The 27,776-nt window shown below is 31.9% G+C and overlaps 1 protein-coding gene and 1 pseudogene across 5 annotated transcripts in view; one reads left to right on the forward strand and one right to left on the reverse strand.

Moving 5' to 3' along the window:
- The first annotated feature begins 7,829 nt into the window (after window positions 1-7,829).
- Window positions 7,830-9,896, forward strand: LOC143062571 (toll-like receptor 4; annotated as a pseudogene).
- Window positions 9,897-16,745: 6,849 nt separating this feature from the next.
- LOC143064764 (integrin alpha-4-like) overlaps window positions 16,746-27,776 on the reverse strand; it is a 46,050-nt gene continuing 35,019 nt past the window's right edge. For 4 of the 5 annotated variants that reach the window (XM_076237844.1, XM_076237841.1, XM_076237842.1 and 1 more), the window contains 9 exons: window positions 26,168-26,325; window positions 25,016-25,144; window positions 24,303-24,778; window positions 23,166-23,340; window positions 22,035-22,145; window positions 21,182-21,304; window positions 19,683-19,790; window positions 17,960-18,088; window positions 16,746-17,237 (listed from right to left, as the gene is read on the reverse strand). In XM_076237844.1, coding sequence (XP_076093959.1) covers window positions 16,908-17,237; window positions 17,960-18,088; window positions 19,683-19,790; window positions 21,182-21,304; window positions 22,035-22,145; window positions 23,166-23,340; window positions 24,303-24,778; window positions 25,016-25,144; window positions 26,168-26,325 — 1,739 coding nt within the window. In that variant the 3' untranslated portion in view covers window positions 16,746-16,907. The remainder of the gene's footprint in view (window positions 17,238-17,959; window positions 18,089-19,682; window positions 19,791-21,181; window positions 21,305-22,034; window positions 22,146-23,165; window positions 23,341-24,302; window positions 24,779-25,015; window positions 25,145-26,167; window positions 26,326-27,776) is intronic. The other variant, XM_076237845.1, reaches the window with a different exon arrangement.

Genomic DNA, 27,776 nt, shown 5'->3' on the forward strand with positions numbered 1-27,776 from the left:
TAATCGATAAGACTTATCCACTGAATACGTAATAAAGATGTCAACATGCTTGAATTGGTCGACAGTTATCCACTGGTTAAGTTACATAGATGTCAATATGCTCTATATAAAACTCAACAGTAATACACTGGTTAAGTAACACAGATGTCAACATGCTCTATTTACAAGTCAACATCTATAAACTGGATAAGTTGCACAGATTTCAACATGCTCTATTTACAAGTCAACATCTATTCAATTGTAAAGTTACACATATGTCGACATGCTCTATTTACAAATCAACATCTTTGCACTGGTTAAGTGACACAGATGTCAACATACTTTATTTACTGGTCACCAATTATCCACTGGTTAAGTTACACAGATGTCAATATACTTTATTCACTGGTCAACAGTTATCCATTGGTTACGTTACACAGATATCAACACACTTTATTCACTATTCAACAGTTATCCACTGGTGAAGCACTAGATAAGTTACACAGATGTCAACACACCTTATTCACTGGTCAACAATTAGCCACTGGTTAAATTACACAGATATCAACACACTTTATTCACTGGTCACCAGCTATCCACTGGATAAGTTACACGAATGTCAACATACTTTATTCACTGATCAACAGTTATCCACTGGTTAACCACTAGATAAGTTACACAGATAACAGCATTCTTTATTTACAAGTCAACAGTTATCCACTGGTTAACCACTAGATAAGTTATACAGATAACAGCATACTTTATTTACAAGTCAACAGTTATCCACTGTTTAAGCACTAGATACATTACACAGATATCAACATACTTTATTCACTGTCAACAGTTATCCACTGGTTAAGTACTAGATAAGTTACACAGATATCAGCATTCTTTATTTACTGGTCAACAGCTATCCAGTAGATAAAAGTTTCAAGCAACCCCGTCCTGATTGAATGAGTGTTGCTCTTTAAAACTACAACTAGTGAATACTTCGCACGCATATTAAGGGCAAAAACCAAATTAATAATTTCTAGTACAATAAGTATTCTCGACAGAGCGAATGAATCTGGGTCAAATTCGGGATATTAGGACTTTTATAACCCTGTATGCTAACATTGCCTATGTGAAATTTTAAAATTGTTTGTATATACATTGAACGACAAATATATGTGACGTGTAAAATGTTCTGACGTCAAAAACGCGAATCAATGAATGTGTTTGTAGATAGATGTTTTTGTGTTCTGTTAAATTGTTCGTTTTAAAATTGTTACACGATGATGACTGCTCTACCCATATTTTGACTATTTATTTATTATGTCTGTTTAGTTCAAGCATAATTGTAAATATAACGGAATTTGACGCTATAAAACCAGGTTTAATCCACCATTTTCTACATTTGAAAATCCCTGTACCAAGTCAGGAATATGACAGTTCTTGTTCATTCGTTTTTGATGTGTTTTGTTATTTGATTTTGCCATGTGATTATGGACTTTCCGATTAGATTTTCCTCTAAGTTCAGTATTTTTTGTGATTTTACTTTTTTCCAATAAATAACGTGACCCCTTTGGAAACTGTGATCTTTTTTGTTATATTCAACGAGAATTGTCAACAGCTTAAAAGCTAAAAAGTGGTTATCCTAACGAAAATCAATAAGACAAATACAATAAGTTTATCTTAACACAAAAATAGTGAGACCTACACATTTTCAGCGGCGTTGTCATGAATACACAGCAAATTAAAACATTATGCTTTCTTTCCCAAATAATTAAAAACAATTCCCAGTACTTCCATATTAATAATTCCTGCCATATACTGACTGACAGATATTATTATTTAGTTATAAAACTTTATTATAATTATAAGCCTGGTATCTTTGATAACTTTAACACATATTAAGTAAACTTGTGTACAAATTCACAATAAGAAACATAATTACATTCATAGGCAATTTAGTTTGTTGCAGATGCAATTTATAATATCTTTCATACTCATATAGTCCTTATAGGAAAAAAGATGCACCTCTTTAAAACATATTTAATTGTTGGCTCGCAGAAAGTACTCAAGGGACTATATTTATATTTCCAAGAAGAATCTTGATATATTAACTTTCTACGTCGTATCCACTAAAATAAAAGGTATCAAATCATGATATAACTAAATGGATTTTTTCCCAAAAGTGAAAGTCCAAAGAAAACAAAACGAAATCAGTTTACGGCAAATAAAATGACTAGTTACACAGTATACTTTGTTTAATCAAGGTAATTGGCTTCTTTTGGGAACTAGGGGAGCACACTGTGTATCAGGTGGAAATGATAAATGATGGACAGACATAGCAAAAACCTACTAAAAAGCACTGATTGCATGTATTTTGCAATTAAGAAATAATTGATGCAAGCTATACTTTATTGTAGTTTTAACATGGGTAGGCTTTATATTCGTGATTATTTTTGCCCGAGCGATAGTGAGGGCTAAAATAACACGAATATAATGCTTACCCATGTTAAAACTACAATAAAATGTAGCTTGCATCAATTAGTTCGATTCTGATTAGGACAATTTAGGTAGTTTCTGTGTCCGATGTGTATAAGAATAGAGTGATCGTGCAGGCTCTTCCATGAACCTCCCTGTTTTGTTTGAAAAAAAGCAAACGACTGGGAATGTGATTTTTCAGAGGGAGGAGTTTTGAATGGCCAGCATGAACGGTTGTCGTATCAGGTCAAATATGTCAATTTCGAATTGCAGCACATGACACCATAATGAATGAATTAGTAACAACGTGTGCATCATTAAAGACTTGGGAAGTTTTTCAAGTTAATAAAATTTATATTAAATGCATACCAATTTGATAAAATTCATTATTCTGCTATAGTCAATATACGTATGTGCAAAAAAATGTTATTGGATTAAGAGCATGGGTTTATTCACAAAGCGAAAGAAGCACGTCATTTTAGAATGGAAAATAAAAAGGCCATCTCACCTTATTTTCTATTGAAAGGCGATAATTATGTAGTTGTTGTTATGTATAAAGGAAGATAACTCCACTTTTTTTTTTAAATATTACTTTAATAATGACATCATTGGTGTTTTCAGAACAAATACTAGATTCATGCCCCATGCACAATTTATATAGTTTTCTTGACAAGTATGGTTATACACAAACACATTGTTTTGTAACCTGAATATCTGAGTATTTATGTCCTTGATAAATTTCTAGAAATTTCTAAATGGTAGGTTGTATAGACTGGTGTGCTTACTGCACAATGTGTTGTGTGTATCTATCTGAAAAGTATCAAGTTGGACAAATAAAGGTTTGGTTTATACAATTCAGAATGGAAATGAGATGTGTCAAAATGACAAGAACCCGACCATAGAACAAAAAACAGACGAAGGCCACCAACAGATTTGCAACACAGCGAGGAAATCCCTTATGCACGTCATACTTAACTCCGAAATATATAAATGAACTGAAATTGAAAATCATACAAGTCTAATAAAGGCCAGAGGCTCCTGACTTGAGTCAGGCGCAAAAGTCCAATTAAAGCACACAACACAATGGTCAAAAATAAAAAAAAGAAAAAAGAGGAAAACACAAACACAAACAACAAAACAAACTAGCACAAGGAAAACTGAAGACAAGCTAAAACAAACACCACCACTCAAAACAGGAAGTGAGCTCAGGTCCCCTAGAAGGTTAACAAATAATTTTAAATGCCACAATTGTGTAAACCCAAGTAACAAAGCCATAAATCCTCTAAATATAGACTTATTGCTTAAAAACTAGACCATTGTATCAAGTTATTACATTTCAACTTTTCTACCCGATTCATTTATATGATACTTAAATAGATTTTTAGGTTGACCTATAGAGGTAAATTGTGACACTTATTTCTATTCTACTGATAAAAAAGCGATTCTTTTTCGATGGAGTCGTCCCCAAAGTTTTGTATGGAAATTGACTTCGAATAAAAAAGAACGTATACTGCTTTATAAATTATGTTTCAATCAAAATGCACAAAGAAAAAGAATAATTCAGCAATCATTCAATTTTCTATTTCAGCTGCGGTTTATTCAAATTAAAAAAAGTTTTCTCCATAGTATCCTTGACTGAATATGGTAAATTGGGATATTTACATTAGAAATTTCATTATTGAAATTAATATATCATGTTGTCTCTATTCTTCAAAAGTCAGCATATTTCCGTAACAATGCGGTGTCTTTTGCTTTTATAGAAAACTATTCTCAATTGGTGGTGTAAATTTCTTCACCATGTTATAGCCTATGTAATGTTATATTCATAAAATTTTAAGTTTCCATAACCATCTTGAGAATTTTCAATCAATTTTGTACCTTATACAGTTATATCTTATCTATTACCACATGCACACCACACGTCATTTGAACAAAGGTGGAATAGCTGCTTTTGAACACAACAAAATTAGTCATTCTTGTATTGGGGCAAACCCGACGCATATCATAATTCAAGCTCATAATATCTGATTATAATCGTTTGCTTTATCTTTTACAACATCTGGAACTTTGTGTTAAAACCCCATTACTCAGAACCCTAGCATAAAACACTCCTTAAATAAGTTTCAACCAATAACAACAAGTTAATATAACTTAAGTGATTTGGTTTGATACTTCCTTATTCAGAAGAGCTATTATAAATTTTCTTTCTTAGCCAGCAAATCAATTATTATTTTGATTTCCAATGAAGATTAGTAACATTGTCTGTAACGCTATAACGTAAATTTTAGCACTATTATGAGACCATTATTCGTTTTTTTTTACAGTACCACCCTTTCTGAGAATTACAATTTAAGTAATGTTAACACAAAGTTCCAATCTTGTCCCTGAACAGGTTTAAAACACATAACCGTATCATCGGCATATATTAATTTCAAAAAAGTTAATTCTTGTTCATTAAATTTTTGGCATTTATTTGTTTAATTTACTTTGATTGCTTTGGACGCAAGAAATCTAAAAAATGTTATTGTTATTCCAATAGTTTAACCGGTCTGTATTTTTGAATTCTTATTACTGAATTTATTTACAAAAGCACTTTTATGTATATCTATAAAGCCAACAGTGGTACATTGTTGTTCAATTCGATTAAGCGAAAACAAATCCGAGTAACAAACTAAAACCGAAGGAAATCATTTAACACAAACTTGAACATGCTAACTATGTAAAGTTTCAAATTCAGTTAACCAACAGGCGCAATTAACCTCCATGGAAATGAGAAGTGACAATGTTAATTCAACCAAATATCATTGACTTATCATAACTGGTTCCTTTGAAACTTATTTGAGAGTTAATATAGTTGTTGTGTTTCCCTCGGTTTTAGTTTGTAACCCGGATTTGTTTCCTCTCAATCGATTTATGACTGTCGAACAAAGGTAATCTTATTATTGTTGCCTTTATTAATCATCGTTACCTCAGCCACCGTCACCACTGGAAACAGCATACATACGATTTGTCGTTTGATTCTATGAAGGAGAGACATAAATAACGAAAAAGCAAAATTAAAAAGGGACAGATGCAAAATCTGGGATTTGAACAGATTTTATTATAAAAGTTAAGAACGCAAGTAACCAAGAGAAACGAGGACACGAATGAGATTAAGTAATTTATATCTCTGAGCTCTGGTCATCTTTTACCGAGTTACGATCCTTGTGTTTTAAGTAAATACAGCCATAAAAACCAACAAAAACTTCATCTCATATGTCAATACATTCAGTACTAAAACTTTATTACATCTGCTAAAGAAGGCAATTGAATACAAAATTTTATGGGTAATAAATTCATCAACATGAAATATGCGACTTTGACATTTTCTAAGAATGATCTTCTATAGCATAGTTATATCAAATTTCCAAACGGAATTTCCAACACGTGTATTAAAACAAATATCTTACATACCAATAAAACAATACAGTGCTCACAGTTCTCATTCATATGATAAAACATTATATTAACAAACTAAACTTGTCTCAGTTAATTTTGAAACTTGTATATATTGGTATTAAGTATTAAAAATAGTATTCTTTATGGATAAAATGTTGTTGATCTGGATGGTTAATATTCTCTACTTTAACTTTACAGTTGGACAAAACAGTCAACAGTGCACATCAGAAAAGCGATGCCAGTGCAAGGAAGATGAATCGGGATTGTTTGCTGATTGTTCTGGATTTAACCTTCATGTCTATCCAAGGTTCTTCGATGGCATCGTAACGATAGATGTTAGTTATAATAAACTGAAGGATTTTCTGTCAACAAGTGATGTTCCCACTACATTAAAACATTTAAATCTTTCCGGAAATCTACTACGAAGGATCGACACTGACAAGTCTAGACAATTATTTTCATATATCAATAACTTAGCATCACTAAATTTATCTTCGAATTTTATACCGTTGGATCCAAAATTTTACCCTGATGATATATTTATGAAACTAATAAAGTTGAAAAGTCTCGATCTGACAAGAAACACATTAACTGCAGTTGAATTCAGAACTTTGGATCAAGTTATGAAACCTCTGGCATCATTAAAAAGATTTGCGATAGATCGGTCGAGGAAAATATCGTTTGGAAAAGCATTTCTAACACTTAAGTTTTTAAAGCATTTGCGATCGTATGGCTCATGTAATGAATATACATTACTTACCATCCAACATGATTATTTTGATAATTTACCGAAGTCATTTTTACGTGTATGCCCGAACCTCGGCGAGGGATTCTGAGGGTTCCAAGCGGGTTCATTTCATAGCACCTGCTGATAGAAGTTCGAAGGGAGGGGGCGAGATATCGAATATACGATACCATTGCTATTAAGAATCTAAAACTTTTTTATGTTTAATTCATTCATTGTCATGATTGTGTTAATTTGGAATCTAATGGTCATTGGTTTTGGAGAAAATGTCCAAAGCAGTTACTTTAAAATATGTTCATTATCAAATTCAAGTTACCATGGCGTAAAACAATTAATCGACAAAAACACCTTTTCATATACAAACTTGTTATTTAATGAACATGGAAATGTATACTTAATTTTCAGAAATGTTAAGGCGCACTATTAGAATTCGTAAAGTGTTCTGCGAAACCCTGGTTCATACCTGGGATTGCTTTCCGCCAAAGCTTAATAAGGCCTATATTTTCTTGAACTGGTCAAGTTTCATGACAACATATGAAGGTTTATAAATTTATCATGTGAACTTAAATTCCGGACATGCAGTCTGTTAATTGCGGAATAAAAGTCTATCTGTGAATATAGTGAATATAATACTGAAAAATGAAAGAAAAAAAACTTTCAAAATTTTGCTAAGAAATTCATATTATCGGTCAAATACGGGATAGTAAATAGACATCATTTCATCATAATCCTCTGGATACTCATTTGATCATAAACAGTTTCGGTCCAACTTCCATAAAATTTCACGAAGGAATGACAAAGTTATTGATATATTTGTTTACCCCTTACTGAACCTTAAATTATGATTGACGTGGCCGACGTTTAGAATCGCTATGTCTCGCTTTTGCGACAAGTTTGTCACAGGCTCGCAAAATAAGGCAAACCAAATATCGAATTTCAGGAGATAATATATTGCTTTAAAGAAAAGCAAAGTGATTAGAATTCACATATTTCAGACTTTGACAGAAAATGAACAAAAATATAATTTGATAACATTTGGTTGAAATAGGGAAAGTTCGTTACTTTCAGTCGAAATTACAAGCCATTGAAGAAAGAATTGCATGGCTGATGTGCTTTTCCAGTTCTTTTTATTCTATTTAGATTATAATATCTTTTTATCAAAATTCAAGTGTACGCCCGGGCGTTTTGACGTTAACGTAGCTACGCGCATGATCTTGATGTCTCGTATAATCGAGAATTAGGATTATGTGGTTTCTCGAATATAACACATGACCTTCCTTTTACTCAGATCAGGATACTGAGGACAAACTATTTCATTGTAATGCTGGCCCTTCTGTCACACTTTTGTGTGAAGATATTAAACCATTAAAAAAAACTTCATTAGAAGAATTGTATTTTGTCGGAAACAATGTTGATTTTGCACAAACTAGGGTGCTTTATTATCTACCCGATTCACTCAAGCGTTTAACTTTGATAAGTAACCGGTGGATTCACAATAGATATACATACTGTAATACACTTGAACTGACAAATCTAACATATCTGGATATCAGTGACATGAATCAACATCAAATATCTACTAATGAAGAGTATGTATATTGTCTTAACTTTATTCGCATCATTACCTGTGAAAAATTTTCGATCCACTTCATTCGGAACGAGTTTGAATCCTCGTGTTCAGGGATCTTGTATTAGAGAATGTCTTTTACCAGGACGGCAAGAAATATTCTATGCACAGAAGAAAGGAGAAAGTGTTAACAACGAAATACCTAATATGGCGTAACCTATTACATGTAGCACTCCAATTTCTTTTGCAAAAAAACGTTTTTATGGTTTTTATTCCTAGCAGTTTGGAGCACATTGTAATGAATAATTCTCGATTAGGGCATACTTTCAAAAATACTTATTTCAGTTCGTCAAATCTTAAATCATTAGTTTTAAGCCACAATCAGTTTTATTCACTCATTGGACCAATTTGTAATTCAACTAAATTAAAATATTTAGATCTTTCAAATAATAAATGTTCCCATTTATCGGCTTACTTTTTCTATGAATTGATAGCAGTGGAAACAATCATTTTGGATAATAACCTAATTGGGAGTGCACAAATACTTAAGGATAAAAACGTAAAACACCTTTTCTCGATGCAATCAAAACTAAAAGAATTAAGTTTAAAATCGAATGGAATTAAGTTCTTACCTAGAGAAATATTTTGGAATCTCAAAAAATTGCGTCATTTAAATCTAAGTAAAAACCAATTGACTGATTGGAATGTTACAATAAAGCAAATGAGAAATTTAACGTATTTAGATCTGTCTGAAAATCAAATTCTTTATCTGTCTGATACTGGAATGGCTTTAATTGATACACTTTTTCTTACGAATCTTTCCATAGATTTATCGCAGAATCCTATTCAATGTAATTGTGATTCATACAGTTTTGTAACGTGGCTAATCAAACGACAAGACATGTTCCAAAATTTCAAACATTATAAGTGTCAACTTAAAAACTCCGTTGATATTCCAACCGCAAAAATGTATTTGCAAAAGAAATGTTCCTCCTATGTCAGTATAATAGTTTTAGCAATCAATTTGGTAATATGCTTCTTAGCTATTTTAGTAATAATAATTCTTTGCAGAAACCGATGGAAATTGAGATATTGGTATTATATAGCTAAACGTAATTATTTTCAAGGATACAATAAGCTTCAATACGAAAGGTTTTACCGCTTTGGTGCGTTTATGTCTTATGCTGATGAAGATAGGGTTTTTGTAACAAAAAATGTCCAAAAAAAGTTAGAAGAGGAAGCAAGTTTAAGACTTTGCATTCACCATCGAGATTTCATACCCGGATGTGATATTGCAGATAATATAATTAATGCTATACACCAAAGCCGAAAAGTTATATTTATAATCACAGAAGCCTTTTTAAATGATGTATGTATGAATTGCATATGGCTCATACAGAAAACGTGATATCAAGACAAGGGACAAATATGTTAATACTTGTCTTTAAGGAAGACATACCGCAATATCGAATACCAAACAAGATACTGAAAATTGTACAAGAGGAAGTTTACCTAGATTTTCCAGATGGTATTGAAGAAGAAGAAATATTTTGGTCCCATCTTACTGATTCCTTATTATAATGGACACAATTAACTGTTTACTACTAATTGACATACATGTCCAGGGCACACATATGAGGCAAGAATGTGTAATACTAGTATGATTAATATGTTTCTTTGAAGTTGATTTTGATAAAAATAAAGGCAAAGTTATATGATATATATTTGTTTAATTTTGCTCAATCTTTCTTAGTAATAAACTAAATATGATTTCGGGAGAATATTAAGCTGATTATCACAGTTATTTTTTTTTTCAGCAGGCAAGACTAAATCGTCTTACTAAATCATATAATACAATAGAACGATCAAATCCAATCATTTGAAAAAGTAATAGACTATTACCAGTACTGCATTATGAAAAAGATATTAAAATAATAATGTTGCAATTGGTCGAGCTGAGTGCATGAACAATTTGCAGAATGTTTTTACTTTTTAAAACCTGAGGAGATGTGGTATGATTGTCAATAAGACAATTATCCACCAAAATTAACTATTTTCGTAAATTTTCTTTAAATTTGCATATAAAGGCTCAAAATCTGCAACACGGAAAACTAGGGCGAGGTGTTTGAAAAAACTGAGCACTGAAAACGACTGATTCTGCTTTCAGGAAATAGATTATGTTGCAGTTCCTTCCGTGCAATACATTATATGGTACTGAGATTTCTAAAAATAAGAAATTTTGATGCTTGAACTTACCTTGTTACTTTTTCGTCGCTTCAAAATTGCCACCCCATGTCAAACATAGCCGACACCCCGCATGTGGCGTTCTACACGGTGAGATTGAGCAGTTCCTATTCACATGTTAGCGATTGGTTTATTGGTTAAGTTCCTATTGCTCAGTCTTTTGGTATTCTATGTTGTTTTGTTTACTGTTATGTTGTGCCTTTTGGTCTTTTGATCTTTTTTTTACCATGGCATTGTCAGTTTGTTTTTGCTTGATTATTCCTCTTATTACTTTAACCTTTTGTAGCAACAGTCGTTTTTCTAATGAGAAAATCCTATTCCTTGACAAGTTGATTTTTGTTATATCGAAGGCTCTTAGAAATAGTACTCACATTTCACGATAAAATTAAGAGTGTACATGGGGAATACTAGTATGTCAAAGAGCAGACAACAGTCAAAGGCAACACAAGAGCCTTCAACGCAGCGGTAAAATCCCGCACCCGGAGGTGGTCCTCAGCTGGCTGGCCCCTAAATAAATTTGTGTACTAGTCAAAAAGGTTGTAACACTAAACTGAACACGACAGGTGCCACATTTGGAACAGAGTCTGTCTACCCTTTCGAAGCACCTGTAATCTCCTGCGGTTTTTGGTGGGGTTCGTGTTGTTGTTGTTTCACTATTTGTGACATATTCTTCACGCATCGTAGTCATATATTGAAATTTGATGAGACTGGCGTACAAGTGAGAGGTTTAACGCTATAAAACCAGCTTCAACCCACCATTGTCTACATTTGAAAATGCCTGTACCAAGTCAGGAATATGTACAAGACTAACAAAGCCCAGAGGCTCCTGACATGGGACAGGCGCAAAAAATGCGGTGGGGTTAACCATCTTTTGTTACTCAACTCTTCTCCTATATCCCTAGTCAATATAGAATAAAGAAACACAAAGCAATACGAACAGTAAATCTCAGTTTAAAAGAAGTCCGATTCCGATGTCAGAATAAGTAACAAAAGCAAAATTAGCAAAATGACAATGACGTTGTCGATTTTTTTTTTTATTAAAAAAGGTTAAAAGCAAGTACAATGTTTGATAAATATCTTACTGTAGTATTGTGGCAATATTGGAATAATTAGTTACTAGTAATATTGTAAGCTCCCTTGATTGCTTGAGTGTTTTTACATTTTATATAATTACAATAGACCACTTTCGAGTTCATCCGTCACCGGAAAAAAACTTGTCAATTATGCGCGCCTTTATGACGTCATTTACCATATAGATCGCCTGTATTGCTGCACTATTAACGTTCATCCAGCGTCTTAGTGGTCGTCATTGTGCAGGATAAACTAGAATAATGTCTGTTTTGTAAGTACTTAAAAACAATTTTCTAATGACAGCAGTGCTGAATGTCAACTATTAGAATTTAATATTATAACATTATAGTTTTCCTGGCCACTCGCTCAACATTGGAACGGAAGTAATGATGCACCTAAATGCAGTAATGGTGTTCACATAAACCAGAGCTTTTGGAATGCAAAGTTGTCTATTGTGTCAAAAGAACACACTAAAGTCACTCTTTTTCGAAACCAGTTATTCATAGTTAAAAGTAAGACTGTTTTTGAAATTGGTTATATTGCAACTCTTATTTCAAGAAAGTACCATTTGTTAAGTCAGTTTATTATTAAGTAAATACTGAACTCACATTTAATACATTGTCCAGAATTCCTACTTTCCTCGAAGGTAACTATCAGTATTCAATTCAGCCATGATGTTTATTATTATTACTGATCTGGACCGAATTTACTCTTAAATGTTTTGGCATTATTTAGGGTTCAATAGCTAAGACATGGGTACAAAATTGATATAGTTTAAAAGCCTCTTCTTAAAGTTAGACATTTCCCCACTTTATTTTACTTTTCTATTTTCGTACAACTTACTTTTACTTGAATATTAGATCAGTCCGTTCACAGTATTTGGATGTGAGATATTAATAATAAATAAACTCATCATAGATACCATAACTAAATTTTCTATATACGCCAGACGCTCGTTTCGTCTACAAAAGACTCATCAGTGACGCTCGAATCCAAAAAAAGTTTGAAAAAAAGCCAAATAAAGTACGAAGTTAAGAGCATTGAGATCCAAAATTCCTAAAAGTGTTGCCAAATACAGCTAAGGTAATCTATGCCTGAGGTAGAAAAGCCTTGGTATTTCAAAAAAATCAAAATTTTGTAACAGTTAATTTATAAATATATCAATATCAATGACATTTCATGTAAGCACAAAAAGTGCTGACTACTGGGCTTGTGATACCCTCGGGGAAATAAATCTCCACCAGCAGTGGCATCGACCCAGTGGTTGTAAATAAACTCATAAATTTGTATTTAGAATACATATCTTTAAAATCGTTTTTTACAACACATGATCATATACAATTAAAATATGTAAAGTAAAGGCATTAATGTATCGCTGTTCAATAGTCATAAATCGATTAAGCAAATCACAATCCAGGTCACAAACCAAAACCGAGGAGAACACATCAACTATTAAGCTGAGTGTGTGTGACTAATCCGCAGCAGTACACCTACTGTGTCGACGCATTCGTTCTCGCTCATTTGCAGTTCATGAACATCCTAAATGTGTGTGTGTTACCTTGTTTTTCTCTTCTAAAACAATTAAAGTGATTTGAAAATCGACAAACTACCGTTGCCTTAATTAACGACATGAACATTAAAACATTGTGTTTGTAATACACGAGTTCAGTCATACTTATTCGTAAATTTCTGGAAAATATTGCACATTACTCTGTTTGCTACTTGTTCACACATCGTGGTCAATATAATGGAATTGAATGCAACTGTCATACAAGTGAGTTTTAGGTAAGCTATTAAACCAGGTGTAGTCCATCATTTTTTACATAAGAAAATGCCTGTACCAATTCAGGAATAAGACCTTGGTTATCCATTCGTTTGATGTCCTAGCCCTTTTGATATTCCCATTTAATTATTGATTTTCCGGTTTGAATTTTCCTTGGAGTTCAGTATTTTTGTGATTTTACTTTTATTTAACACTCCTAAACATCATACCGACACAGCAACCCTTTACAAACATCAAAAACTAATTAAAACATTTAACTGCTTCTAACTTGCATTTTTTAATCGTATACTATGTTCCTTTTGTAATTAATGCATTTGTTTCTCTTTTTCAAATATTATGTGAACATTTCAATAAAATGTATGCATACATTGTATGTGAGTAAAAGAGAGGCTAAGTATACCAGAGGTACTGTCAAACTCATAATTAGGTAAACGACATAAATTGGATTTGTTTAATCTCGCATTCTTTTTTTTTTTGTAGTGTCAAATAAAATATCTGAATGTACAACAAAAAGAATCAAGGCGAGTATTTTTATATTTTTTCTGTAAAACAAAAATGATCTATTTACCAATTTTTATTCATGTGAAAAACATTCACAATTATACATTTGGTTGTGTTATAGTAATAAAGCCACTAAAATCTGCAAAACTGTTCTTTTTAATAAGACTTAGTAATATTTTCAACTATTAAAATGTTTTCGATCAATTTTGCCACTGATTCCATTTTTTTTTAAAACCATCCACTATCATCATGTTCATCCATGTCCATTTGCGTCGTTCTTTCCTTACTGTGTCCGTAGTGTCGTGTTCCAGTATTTTTTCTGAAATATGAAATTATTGACTTTATTTCCTTCTGATCGAAGATTTTACAAGTATTAACAATTTTGTACAATAATAAAGTATTTACATAGTAATCAAGACATATGTGTTAAAATGATTTCACATTTTAACTAGAGAATCAAAGAAAAGCCACAGAAAAAAAGCAATATATAAAAATGAAGTCAATCCACAAATATATTTCCGGTCTCCAATCCATCCCCCTTTTTTCAACAAAATATAAAATAGTCGTTTTTTACCGACTTTATATCATAAAAATGTCTGATTTTGTTCCCTAGCGTGCTTCTTTAGTTTTTACTTTAAGTTCTTCTTAAAGAGTTCAGTTTTATTGAAAATTGATTTCCTTATACCGGTAAGAAATTACAGATAAAAATGTGTAATCAAGAATAAATTCTATACACTTACTAGTATAATATGTTTTGACTTAAAGAGAACAAAGACGCCTGACAATAGCAATTTGTAATGAGACTGTAACATTCAACATAACTGAAGGCATCAATTTAAAAAAGTGTGTACATCATATTTATCAAGCTCATGTTAGAGTTAAATGAAATATTAGATTTTGATTTCAAAACCGTGAGTAAAAGTGGGTAATAGTAAAGCAATTTTTTATTAATATTACTTTTAATATAGACGGTTACAATAAAAAGAAACATACCATTAGTATCTTCAACGGTCTTGTGTAAGTTTCATTTTTCGGTTCACAAGTTTCTGTACTAGCTTTCGGGTATGTCCATTTGGATCATATCCGTTGGTATGTTGCCGTGCCTCACGTTTACTCCTGCCTTTTCCGCTATGTCCAACATGGATGAATTTATGTTGGTCCATGCTGTACAAATCACTCTCATCGCAGTACTCAGCTATAAAAACGTTCGACATCTTCTTATTTTGACGAGCCTTTGTGTTCTGAATAGTACTGCCCCAGACAGCTGTATTTGTATACACACCAATGAGTCACGTGTTTTTATGTTTACGTCCTTAATGTAGACGTAATCACACTATTTTTAGTATCAAAACAAACATCTGTTACCTTACCTGTAAATTAAATGAGGCCCAATTGTGGGGACAGTATATCAAAATTAATATTACCGACTTTTAACGAATTATTTCGTTACGTGAAAAGTTTTCTTGTGTTATTTTAATGAGACGATTAGTTAGCAGCTAAGAATATTGAATGCAGTCATAATGCAATCATGTTTTTGTTTAGTCGTATACCTCAATATTATGACTATTAAGTAATGTATCATTGTTCACGTTGTATGTTACATATTTTGAAAGTCTAGAACCTTCAAACTATTGAACCATTTAAAGTATGACTCATATAATAGAACATCTGACACTAGAATGATATTAGTACAATAAAATTATGAGTACACTAATAAAATATTTTAACTATATGAAAATAAATAATTAGAAAGAAGGTGATTAATCTTACATTATTTTTTTTTATCGTTTTGTGTACGTTTGCTTAGTTAATAATTATGATATTATGACAATCTGTTATATGTCTGACGCACGGGAACCCCGCCTTCATTTAACTCGATCGTAGACTCCTATAACCAAAAAATTACATTTAAGCATACACTTAAGCAAGTTAGCGGACACACATTAAGTTTAAAGATATCTTCTAATAAGTGTTATAACAACCCTTTGCTTAAAGAATCCGACCTTCTCACATTTATTTAGTCTTTTTAGCTTTTTCAGATTCGAGCGTCACAATGAGCCTTTTGTAGACGAAATGCGCATTTGGTGAAAATACAAAATTTCAATCCTGATATCTTTGACGAGTTTCTTTACAACTACTGGGTCGATTGCACTGCTGGTGTAGTATTTATCAGCGGAAGGTATCACCAACCCAGTAATTAGCACTTCTGTGCTGACATAACTTATTATCATAATGATAAATTGATATAAGAAGATGTGGTATGAATGCCAATGAGACTCTACGTACAAGTCACAATTTATAAAAAAAAATTATAGGTCAAAGTAAGGTCTCCTTGGCTCAAAACGACCAGCAAGCTAAAAGACAAATAACTAGTGTTAAATCATTTAAACGGAAATTGACTGTTTACAAAACTTTGAATTTTGACATGCTAAGGCTTTTATACCTAAGGAAAAGATTACCTTCCCTGTATTGACAAAACATTTAGGAATTTTTGGTCCTTAATGCTCTTCAACTTCATACTTAATTTGGCCTTTTTAACTTTTTTTATTCGAGCGTCACTGATGAGTCTTTTGTAGACGAAACGCGCGTTTGGCGCAAATACAAAACTTCAATCCTGGTAGTTTTGATGAGTTTATCTATAGTATGCATAAACAATGTTTTCATTCCATTTGTTTTATTGAGATTTTTTTCTGTTAAAAGGGCGATTATCCAATTTGAGCAATATCCTATTGCCTATGACTGATACTTTTTAAGCGTTTCTAAAAAAAAGGGTTTTTCGAGATGTACATCTTTAATGCAAATTTTGAGAGTTTCTCGCAAAAAAATATTCTTTACGTTTTATATTGTATAATATACCTAACAGTGTACATTAGCCGTTAAATTCACCACTGTTTCGACTGAAATTACTATATACATGTTTTTTTTGTAATGGTATACACCACATGCAGTTTAGAATGTTATATTTAATATTAAGCATACATTTATATACATATCATTAGCAACTTCACATTAAAATGTATTTGAACAGAATTGCACAAAAAGTTTTTCAGTTTTGGGGGAGTTGACATTTTATGAACACATTGTATGACGGGTGGTATCTTAAACTCAATTCACTTCACAAAAACTCTTTGTTTTCTAGTTTTGATTGGCTCCAAGTATCCTGATTCATCGGACATATCAGAGGAGATGCTTGAAATGTCTTCATCAGAAGGGCCTGATACAGAACCATTAGAATTAGAATAAGGAATAAGCACATGTGTTTCGTCGTCGTCAACATTCGATGAGAAACAGGCATTGTTAATAGTATGTCTATTTCGTCTGTGAAAGTGTTGTAAAGACCTATTTAAGTCTTGATTTTCATTAGCCTCAGCTATTCTTAATCTCCAGTTCGCTTTCCTAAGTTGTAATTCTTCGTTTTCTAATCGCCGGAAAAATCCAACCTTAAATATATACAAGAATGGTATGTATGCAGAGAGAACTTATTATTTTTGTAAGTAGGCTTGCTTACATCCACTTTATTTGAACTTTAGTGGATAGTGGTCTCATTAGCAGTCATTCCACATCTTTGTATTGTTATATTGACAAACATTCCTGCTTATGTTTCAGATCTTAGCATTCAATTCCTTTTTGAAAATGTACTCTAAACTTCTTAAGATAAACCTGAAATGCAGCCAAAATAGCATGTGGTTCATTGGGTGTCATTAATTACCGCATGAATCTATGTTGTGTCTTGTGTACTATTATATGTCTGATTGTCGTTTTTGGCCATGGCGTTTTCTTTTAATCTATCTATGAGTTTGAATTTTCCGCTGGTATCTTTTGCCCCTCTTTTTCACACATTCACACATATATTAAATTTATAAATATATACATTTAATGCTTAGAAAGTCAACATAACCAGATTATATCTGATTCTTTACTTCCTGCCCGATAATTTGAAAATAGACGCATGCTGCAATTTCGTCCACCAAACGCTTTCTGAAGGAATGGGTATCATGAACGAATTGCATATGGATCGACTATCAACATAAAACAATGTAATCAAGACACCGTCTATATATTGATAATCATCTTATTTCAGTATCACTGAACTGAATGGGATGTGCAGGGCTATACAAACATATGTTTCACTTAAAGTTTTGCTTTTAAATCTATTATTTACCTTAAACATGAACAGACTAATTATCAAAAAGAAAACAATTCCACCAGCACCACTGATAATCATAATCCAAACTTGTATATCTCTCACTTCTTCATAATTCATATCAACGTTAAAAATATCAATTATAACCTATAAAAAAAATTAAAAAATTATGTATATAGTAGTATATATTATTGTGCTGTTTTCTGCTCTTTGTCGGGTTGTTTTCTCTACGCCACATCCCCAGTTTCAATTCTAAATTAAATTAATATTTTACCCCCCAAAAAAAACATCTTTAGACATAGAACAAACATGTAGCTGAGTAAAACTCTTGATCCTTCCCCTCCTTATTTCGAATAAGGTGCATGAAACAGCATATGTAATTAGGAGATTATACAGTACAATCTCTTCAATCTTCAATAAGGTAAAACCCACGTACAATCAAAACAATGATACAAAGAAGCTACACCAGTAACTGAAGCAATCTCAAAGTATTTAACCTTATTTTATGCAGTATCCTCAACTCTAATGAGGGTGATTTTACTTCAGAGTGGAGTTCATGCTGCAATTAATCAGAACAGGGTGACATGATATTGTGCAATGCCCAAATTACATTTGAAATGAATCATTTATGCAGAAAAAAAGCAACATTTAGTATGGCTTCAAACTATGATTGATGGTTCATCACACAAAAAAATAGACACAGTGTGTGATTGATCAACATCAGTTAATACTTTTATCAATATGTTACTCAATCAAAAAGAACGTTGTATGACAATTTATATTGTCTACTAGTATTTGATAAACTTATCTACATTCTGATAAAATTTCTTATATTTGACCTGTTTATCTATATCTCTGATGTAAATATATTTAGTAGTAACACCATTTAGTAAGTTACACATCAAATATGAGATCGTCAAAATGATTCATAATTGAAAAACCAACAAATTGACAATAAGTATTATTTCTGAAGAATACCATGTGGTCAAACAAAACAAAACTTAATATTGTTTTGTTGTCAAGCCTCATTGATTCGAGCGTCACTGATGAGTCTTTTGTACACAAAACGCGCGTATGGCGTAAATAAAAAATTTAGTCCTGGTATCTATGATGAGTTTATTTGCTATACATATAAACTTTGGTAATGGCACTATGCTACTCTTTGAGGTTGCAATGTCTTTTTTTAAGTGTAGCAGTGGTATAACATATGTTGTAGAGCTTAAGTTTCTGGTTATTCATGATAACGGATTCCGTGAATTTATATTAATATTTCGATCAAAACCAATGTTCGGCTATTCTAACGCTCTTGTAATTATTAGACGTTTAGGTATTTTGTAATTATATCGTTACATTAGTACTACAATTGTATATATGCTGTTGTTTTGACATGTCATACTTTGATGATTGAAGTGCCAGAAACGCCACTAGTACTACAATTGCCTCGTTGTAAAGTACTTTTATAAAAAATAAAATGAAAACAAAACATGTAATAACTGCAACATATAATCAACAGACAATTTTTTTTAACCAAAAACATTTTTAGTGATTAGAATGGGTATTGAATGAAGATCTAGTATCAAGTTTATCAAGTTTCATATGATTATCAATCCACCTTTACCATGGTGATGGACAATTTTCTCAAAACAATCTGTGGCTACGAGTCTTTGTTTTTATAAATTACACATTTGTATACACATTGCATTTGTCGATTTTTTTTAAATTGATTTGAAATATGACGTACCTTTGACTTTTGACTTGATTTTGTGAAAAGTATGACTTCATCCCAATCTTTTTCACCGGTTTTATTTCTATAAACAGAAGTCGACTGAAGTTTCACATGTCTCAGTTTCTAAATTAATGAAATAAATATATATAAAACAGTAATTTGAATACTTCACTTAAATTTAATTTTAGTTACTAGTAATATCATATGCAGGTTCATATTTAAATATTCAGTATTTCAGCATAAAATGTAGAAATGGTCATCCTCGATAGTTTATCTTTATCTGGAGGAAAACACACAATATAATCATTTATTCAATTGGGGCTTCTGGTTTCAATGGAGACGACTTTTCACATGGTTGAAAAGGGCTTCAATTGACAGGAAAGGTACATATGACTCGATGTTGCATATATCTATTAAATTCAGAAGGAAATCGCAATGAATATGTAAATTCATATTGTTATATACTAAACACCATTCTCATTTCGGAAATGAATAAAACCTACAAATATTATATCTGTCATGAAACTGTAAGAAAGCATGTCGTTTCGTGCAATTCACATCCGTTCCATGAGCCATTTCGGACCCATTCATATTAGCCTATAGAAATTGAATGTAAAACTACATTATGTAGCTTTCATGACGTCCACAGAAAACATATTACCAAGTATAGCTACTACATAGAGTATTTTAAATAAAAAATGTATACTTTACAAGTCAGGAATATGACAGTTGTTGTCCATTCGTTTTTGATGTGTTTTGTTATTTGATTTTGTCATGTGATTAGGGATTTTCCGATTTGATTTTCCTCTGAGTTCAGTATTTTTGTGATTTTACTTTTTATCAAATATATAAACAATATGCATTCAATTTCAACATATTTGATAGAATGAATGACTTTTTAACATATATTCCACACAACGGCGGAATATTGCAACGCTAAAAATGTATCTTCTGAATTCGCTGTTTCAGACTTTATTGCAATCTGTACAATCAAAATGCATAGAGAAGAAAACATTTTACTAACTTAAATGTCCAGTCAAGAATGTCTACTTCATGACAATTCATACAGGTTCTTCTAAAGAAAAATATCACTTCCAATACCAAGATCAAAGTTTTCCATACACCTGTACTATGAAGTTCATAATTCATTCTATCTGAAACATTTTACTCGCCCTTCTAAATTCAAACAGGATAATTCTGTAGTCTTTTTTTCATAAGTTGAACAATGTGAAAAACAGGGATATTCTATAGAACTACATTAATGTTGCGCATATAAATAGTTTGATAAAGAACACCTTATTGTAGGACTAATACTATGTCAGGAATATGACAGTTGTTTCCCATTGAACTTTCGATTTTGCCATTTGTTGAGGGACTTTTTTTCTTTTTTAATTTTCCTAGGAGTTCGAAGTTGTTCTGTTAATTTACTTTTTACTAGCTGATTTGGCCTAAATTGAGCATTTTTCTTTTACAGCATTCATTAGTACGAACCTTTATCCCAAATATATAATTACCTGAAAAGTATTACCATGAACAGAAAGTAGCATATTTATGTTCAGTGTAACTGATGTGCGTGGTCCGATGTTTCGGAATTTGCACACAATATTTGTACAGTAGGAGTGTACACCATCGCAAATCTGAAAAAAAAATAATAATTAAGAACTAGAAATATTCAGAATGTACAGTTTTTGGCACAAATGGTTTAAATCTAATCAACAATATTATTGCATCGATATATTTATAACCTCAGAAAAGGAAAACATCATCGACTGAAAATATCATTGAACAACATCAGAAACTAACTTAGCAAACTAACATTAACTACGTTAAACCATTTAAGGAAAATAAAGCAAACAATATGTTAATCAGCAGGGTGCATTGTCAAACCAACTGATCATTGAACAGCAAAACAAAATAGAGAATCGAACCAGAACATTAGTCGACATTTTGCAATTGTGAAAAATTTTAAACCTTCTGTTAGCATGAGTAACATCAATATTTTAAAGTATATGAAACCATGCTTCAAAGATAGGAAAAACATGTCTTTAAAGTAGTACAAAATCATGCAATGAACAAAGCACAATTTTTTGCTTTGAAACTAGCACAAAATAGTGTTTTGAAAGAAGCACAATGTCATGTCCTGAAAGAAGCACAAAGTCATGGTGGAAACAAGCGCAAAATCAAGTCTTCAAAGAAGCACTAACTGATGTCTTGAAAGCAGCACAAAAATATGAGAATAAAGTAGCACGAAATCATTCTCTGAAAGTAGCACGCGGCAAGCACTTGCATGGATTTGTGTTTGTTAGATTGTAAGAGCTGACTCAATCATATATATAAGAGTTACAATGTAAGGTTTAACTGTCTTACAAGCTGAATATTTCGTTCTTCATTAATCTTGTCAATCAATGCACTACCGATTTCACCTCGCTTCTTAAGGGTGCAAATGTACTTTGAAGAATCTTTTGGGTTCGATTCAATCTACAATATAAAATATGGCGAGGAGGTAATATTGCCAAGGTAATTAACAAGGAAGTAAACAGCTACAGGTTACGGTACACCCTAAAACAATTAAGCTGTTATAATCCCTTATAGAAGGCTGCTAATGTCATCGGGATGACATGCGTGAATACCAAAGTGGAAAATTAACGGCATGGTTTATGATATGACAATGAACGAACAACAAACGATGAAAACTGGCGACCACAGGATAATTGACAGGTTTCATTAGCTATAACACCAGGTTCCATCATTTTCTACGTAAGGAAACGTATGTACCAAGTCGGAATGTGACTGTTGTTTTCCGTTTGTTTGATGTGTTTGAACTTCTTATATTGCAGTTTTATAAAGGAATTTCCGTTTTGAGTTTCCCTTGGAGCTCGGTATTTTTGTAATTTACTTTTTACAGATAAATGACTGGGGACAAGTACGTGGTATGGTTCAACAGCCATTAACACTCCACAACCTCAAACAGCGGTGTCAACACGTCAAAAGAAGAAACTATACATCCAACACCCAAATTCAACTAATATATAAACATTGTAATTCAAGATTGAATTGTCAATCAGTACATCTCCAATTCTTTTATTGTAACAACGTCATATGCATATATTAGAAATATAAATATCGGCAAGATGCATACTAATACAAATTATCATAATAATAACAGTAAAAGTAATTATGTCAATTTATGCGATTGCACTTTTGATTTTGCAATTTGATTAAGGACTTTCCGGATTGAATTTGGCTCAGAGTTCCGTATTTTTGTTATTTCCTTTTTGTCAATATTAAGCATTTTTCACCAAAACAAACCTACCTTGAATTTTCAAATGTTAATCAATACTTTAAAATAAGAAGGCCTGTTGTTTTGAAAGAAAAATGTCCATCTTAACTCCTTTTCTGCATTATTCGTGTCATTCTTGGATATCACCCTATTTGGTTTAAAACAACTACATGAGTAAAACATATTCTTATAATTATTAACTATTACTTTAAACTTACCATCAATCCATTCATGTCCAACACCCCAGGTAGCTCGGGGTAACTTATCAACATGCTGCTGTTATCAAGTGAAGATGGTCCTTCGTTGAAAATGATGTAACTAAACACAATCTTACGTTCTGTCTTAATACTTTCATTTTGGAGTTTCAAAATCACCTCATCTGGACTCCCTTTACTAAAATGAAAAATGTTCACAAACCCCCTTACTCTGTGAAGTAATATAAATCATGTATTATATTCTTGGAATTGCACAAAAGAGCATTGTTGTCATCATGCCTAGTTTTGTATCTGCGAAATCATTTTTAGGATTTATATTCTTCAAATCCTCAGTCAATTATTATGAGTATATAAACGTTAACGATGATACTATGCACGCGGGGTTATATATAGTCTAAGGTGAAGCAAGTAATTGACCAAAAACTGTAAAATAATCGAACACGTTTTGAGGCATATATTAAGTGGAAGTCGCTGTCCAATACATCTTCTTTTATATTATTTCTTACAATGTATTTATACATGTACCATATACAAATCACAAACCGAGTCACTACAATTGACAGATATGAAAATGAATGGACGTTACATCAATTTGCAGGAATTTCTATCACAGGAGTAGATCACCGTAGCAGTACTCGGTTTAACTTTCGGAATTGTGGGTCCTCCATGCTCTTCAATTATATTTGGCCTTTTTGACTCTTTTGAATCGGGCGTCAATGATGAGTTTGTGTTGCATAATTTTAATCACTGTGCTTACGATGAGTTTATTTGTATTAACCAAAGAGCTCCATAGCAACTACTCAAAATATTAATTAGAACAACAGATCACACAACCATAACCAAACGTCTGGTCCTCCTCGTCACAATGATGATTATTCTAAATGTAACTTACTCAATGTTACTTGATTTTTAGGAACACAAAATTCATCAAATGGTACGGTTTTCGGTCATCGTAAATAAATTGTATAACCCAATCTATGACTGAAAAATGATTTTGAGGTACGACATATAAATATTATATTACAGATTTTGAATATTCAAAATTTTCCAACCCAATGTAAAATGAGATCAAGATACTACACACATGTACAGGAAAATCAAATTAGTAATAACTGGTTTGACTTTTTAAGTTTTACTTACCCAATGACTGTTACATGAGATCTAGAAACTACCGGTAAAAATAACGTCACATTATTGGATACTCTACTACTACTGTGTGAGCTGATTAAGAACTCTACACTATCCTCCAATAACCCGTTTCCAACGTAAAATTCAAAAATAGCAGATGTATTGTAATTTCGTTCCGTGCTAAGTCTACTACTAATGATAAATTTTGAATTATTGAAGTCTTCAATGTCACATGGCAAACTACGATTGGTCCAGTAATGAAAACTTTTCACAAAAGATACTGTTTTTGAATACTGAATATTTATACTGACATCTCTTGGTGTTGTTTTAATATCATCTATATTTAGTACCGTAACTATAACTAGCACATTAACTGATTTTCCTACAGTATATACAGTTTTGTTTTCATTCTGAATTTCCATTGCAGCCTTGATTAATATATTCTCGTCACATTTATTGTCATCTGTGCATTTTTGCTTCAATTCAACCTACAATAATCATTGCATAATCATCATTTTTTTTCGCTAATCTTTAATTTTCTCAAGCTGCTTTACTTTTGAAAGTTCTATAAAAAATATAACACATTTTCTTTCGTACACTTATTTTTGCAGGTATTTGGTTCTTTAATTCGTATAGATCGCCTATTTTTTTGACTTCATGGAAAAATAAAACAATCTTTTTTCATATGTCATGTTTCAAACAGAGAAATAATAATGTTAACATACCCTTGTTTTGCGTATATTGGTAATTTCTGGTTGCTTTTTCTTCCCGTTGAATTTTAATAAAGTGACTTTTCGACCTCTTAAGTGGTAATCTAGTTCAATCCATACATCTTCATTTAATTCGTCATTGAACTACAATGATAAGGAATCATTAAATTTAAAAGTATAATAGTTTAGTTTTAGCACGGAGTAAAAAGGTGTTTGGTCTAAAACAAAGTATTACACGATCGCTGATATATATCATGTTTAACTCTTACCACTGGTTTTTATATATATATATATATATATATATATATATATATATATATATATATATATATATATATATGTGTGTGTGTGTATCTGTGTATACTGTATGTTGCAAATCACAATTTACCAAAAGCAAGTTGCATTTGAACTTACAGTTTTTCGAATAATTGACTTTCTTTATTTCTTATTAAATGTTAATTACATGTGAAGTAAGGATAGTAAGAAATCAACCAACCAATAAGAAAAACAAAACAGATGTATACAATTCAATATAGGGATTGCAATGACAGATTTTTTTTATGAAATATGATCAGCTGTATCCCCGGCGTAGACAAAATGAGCTTCTTTTCTGATTCATCGTCGAATGCGTAATTACTATGAGCAACACGCCAGATGTCACTAATTGAGCATGAGCTGCATAACAATCACAAACACTTGAGATCAATTCAGTGTTGGTGGGGTTTGTCTTAGTCACTTTATCTCGACTTACAAGTTTTGAATGTTCCCTTGGTTTCTTCTGTTTAATATTTTAATAATATATTTATTACTTGAGAGGGTGGCAAATATTAGGATGATACAGTAACACAGAGAATAGTTATTTATAATAAAAATCCTGTATCATTTATACATTACAGACTTTCTGAAAGTTTGTTTATTCATTTTAAAATGATTAATTATCCTGTAGTCATTTATACTCCAATCATGAACGATTTTGACCACAGTGACTGGACAATTTATCAAATTTCACATGTAAAACCTCATCATAAATATCAGGTTTATAATTTGTTAAATTATCAAATCAGAATCTTAGTTTGTCTTTATCTTTTATATTTTTCTCTAGATTTTTTCCGATTTCCTTTTTACACGTTCGTTGGAATTGCTGTTATAAAAGATGAAGATAATTACCTGTATATATATTGTAGTATTTTCACATGCTCGTCTGTTGACATAAATCCTACGCTTCCCAGTGAAAGTTGTGAATTTTATCAAATTGTTGCTTTTGTTATAGCCAAAAATTCTGGAATTATTTCTAGTTGAATCAAATACAACCTGATATTTTACTACTGTAAAAGAAACCACAAAAGTTTGAATATACATTATTTACTAAATTTTATCATCGGTATAAGGACATCATTCGTAAATATAGCTCAACATGCAGACTTCTCATACGTTCAGGTATTTCACATCCAATATTTTATGGAAATATTCTTTATAAAGCACAAAAATGTCAGTATTCACCTCAGAAGCTAACAAAACCTTTAAATAGACTTATTAAGAAGGGATATAGTTACGATACTGTTGTCAGGTCATTAAAGATTGCATATTTTTGGCGTTAATATTGATTCACTTATAGGGTCTTTGCATCGGAACTAAACACATTTATTATTAATAAACCAGTTGTTGGTAAGTTACATTTAGAATAATCATCATTGTGACGAGGAGGACCAGACGTTTGGTTATGGTTGTGTGATCTGTTGTTCTAATTAATATTTTGAGTAGTTGCTATGGAGCTCTTTGGTTAATACAAATAAACTCATCGTAAGCACAGTGATTAAAATTATGCAACACAAACTCATCATTGACGCGGGTTATGTTCTTCTCATATATGTTATGATGGTATGATACTAAACCCCTCACGGGGAGGATTGTGCCTCATATTCATATGATGAAGACATAATTTTTCAATCAGTTTAATTGAGGTCCGGAGCTGGCATGTCAGTTAACTGCTAGTAGTCTGATGTTATTTAAATATTATTGTCATTTTGTTTATTTTCTTTAGTTACATCTTCTGACATCAGACTCGGACTTCTCTTGAACTGAATTTTAATGTGCGTATTGTTATGCGTTTACTTTTCTGCATTGGCTAGAGGTATAGGGGGAGGGTTGAGATCTCACAAATATGTTTAACCCCGCCGCATTTTTGCGCCTGTCCCAAGTCAGGAGCCTCTGGCCTTTGTTAGTCTTGTATTATTTTAACTTTTAGTTTCTTGTGTACAATTTGGAGTTTAGTATGGTGTTCATTATCACTGAACCAGTATATATTTGTTTAGGGGCCAGCTGAAAGATGCCTCCGGGTGCGAGAATTTCTCGTTGCATTGAAGACCTGTTGGTGACCTTCTGCTGTTGTCTGCTCTATGGTCGGGTTGTTGTCTCTTTGGCACATTCCCCATTTCCATTCTCAATTTTATTAGTAATCAAATTCCTGTTAACCGATTTGACTCCGAGACTCAGATTTGATTTACTTCATGCTATAACGTAATTCAAGATTACAAAACTTTTTTGATAAACAATTAACAATGTCAAGACTCGTTACAATGTATCGGCATTTTTGTGTATTTTCCGCCGTATAATTAACCATCAAAATGACCTCCGAAGAATTCCGGTGTCACATAAACATGCTTATTACATCTGTTTATAAGCTATATTCAAAGGTCGAATTGAAGTGCTTATGAATACGGCTTCAAATTAAGTTTAAAAATAAACTCATCATAGATACCAGGATTAAATTTGTATT

The sequence above is a fragment of the Mytilus galloprovincialis genome, chromosome 2, assembly GCF_965363235.1.
Source record: "Mytilus galloprovincialis chromosome 2, xbMytGall1.hap1.1, whole genome shotgun sequence".
NCBI lineage: Eukaryota > Metazoa > Mollusca > Bivalvia > Mytilida > Mytilidae > Mytilus > Mytilus galloprovincialis.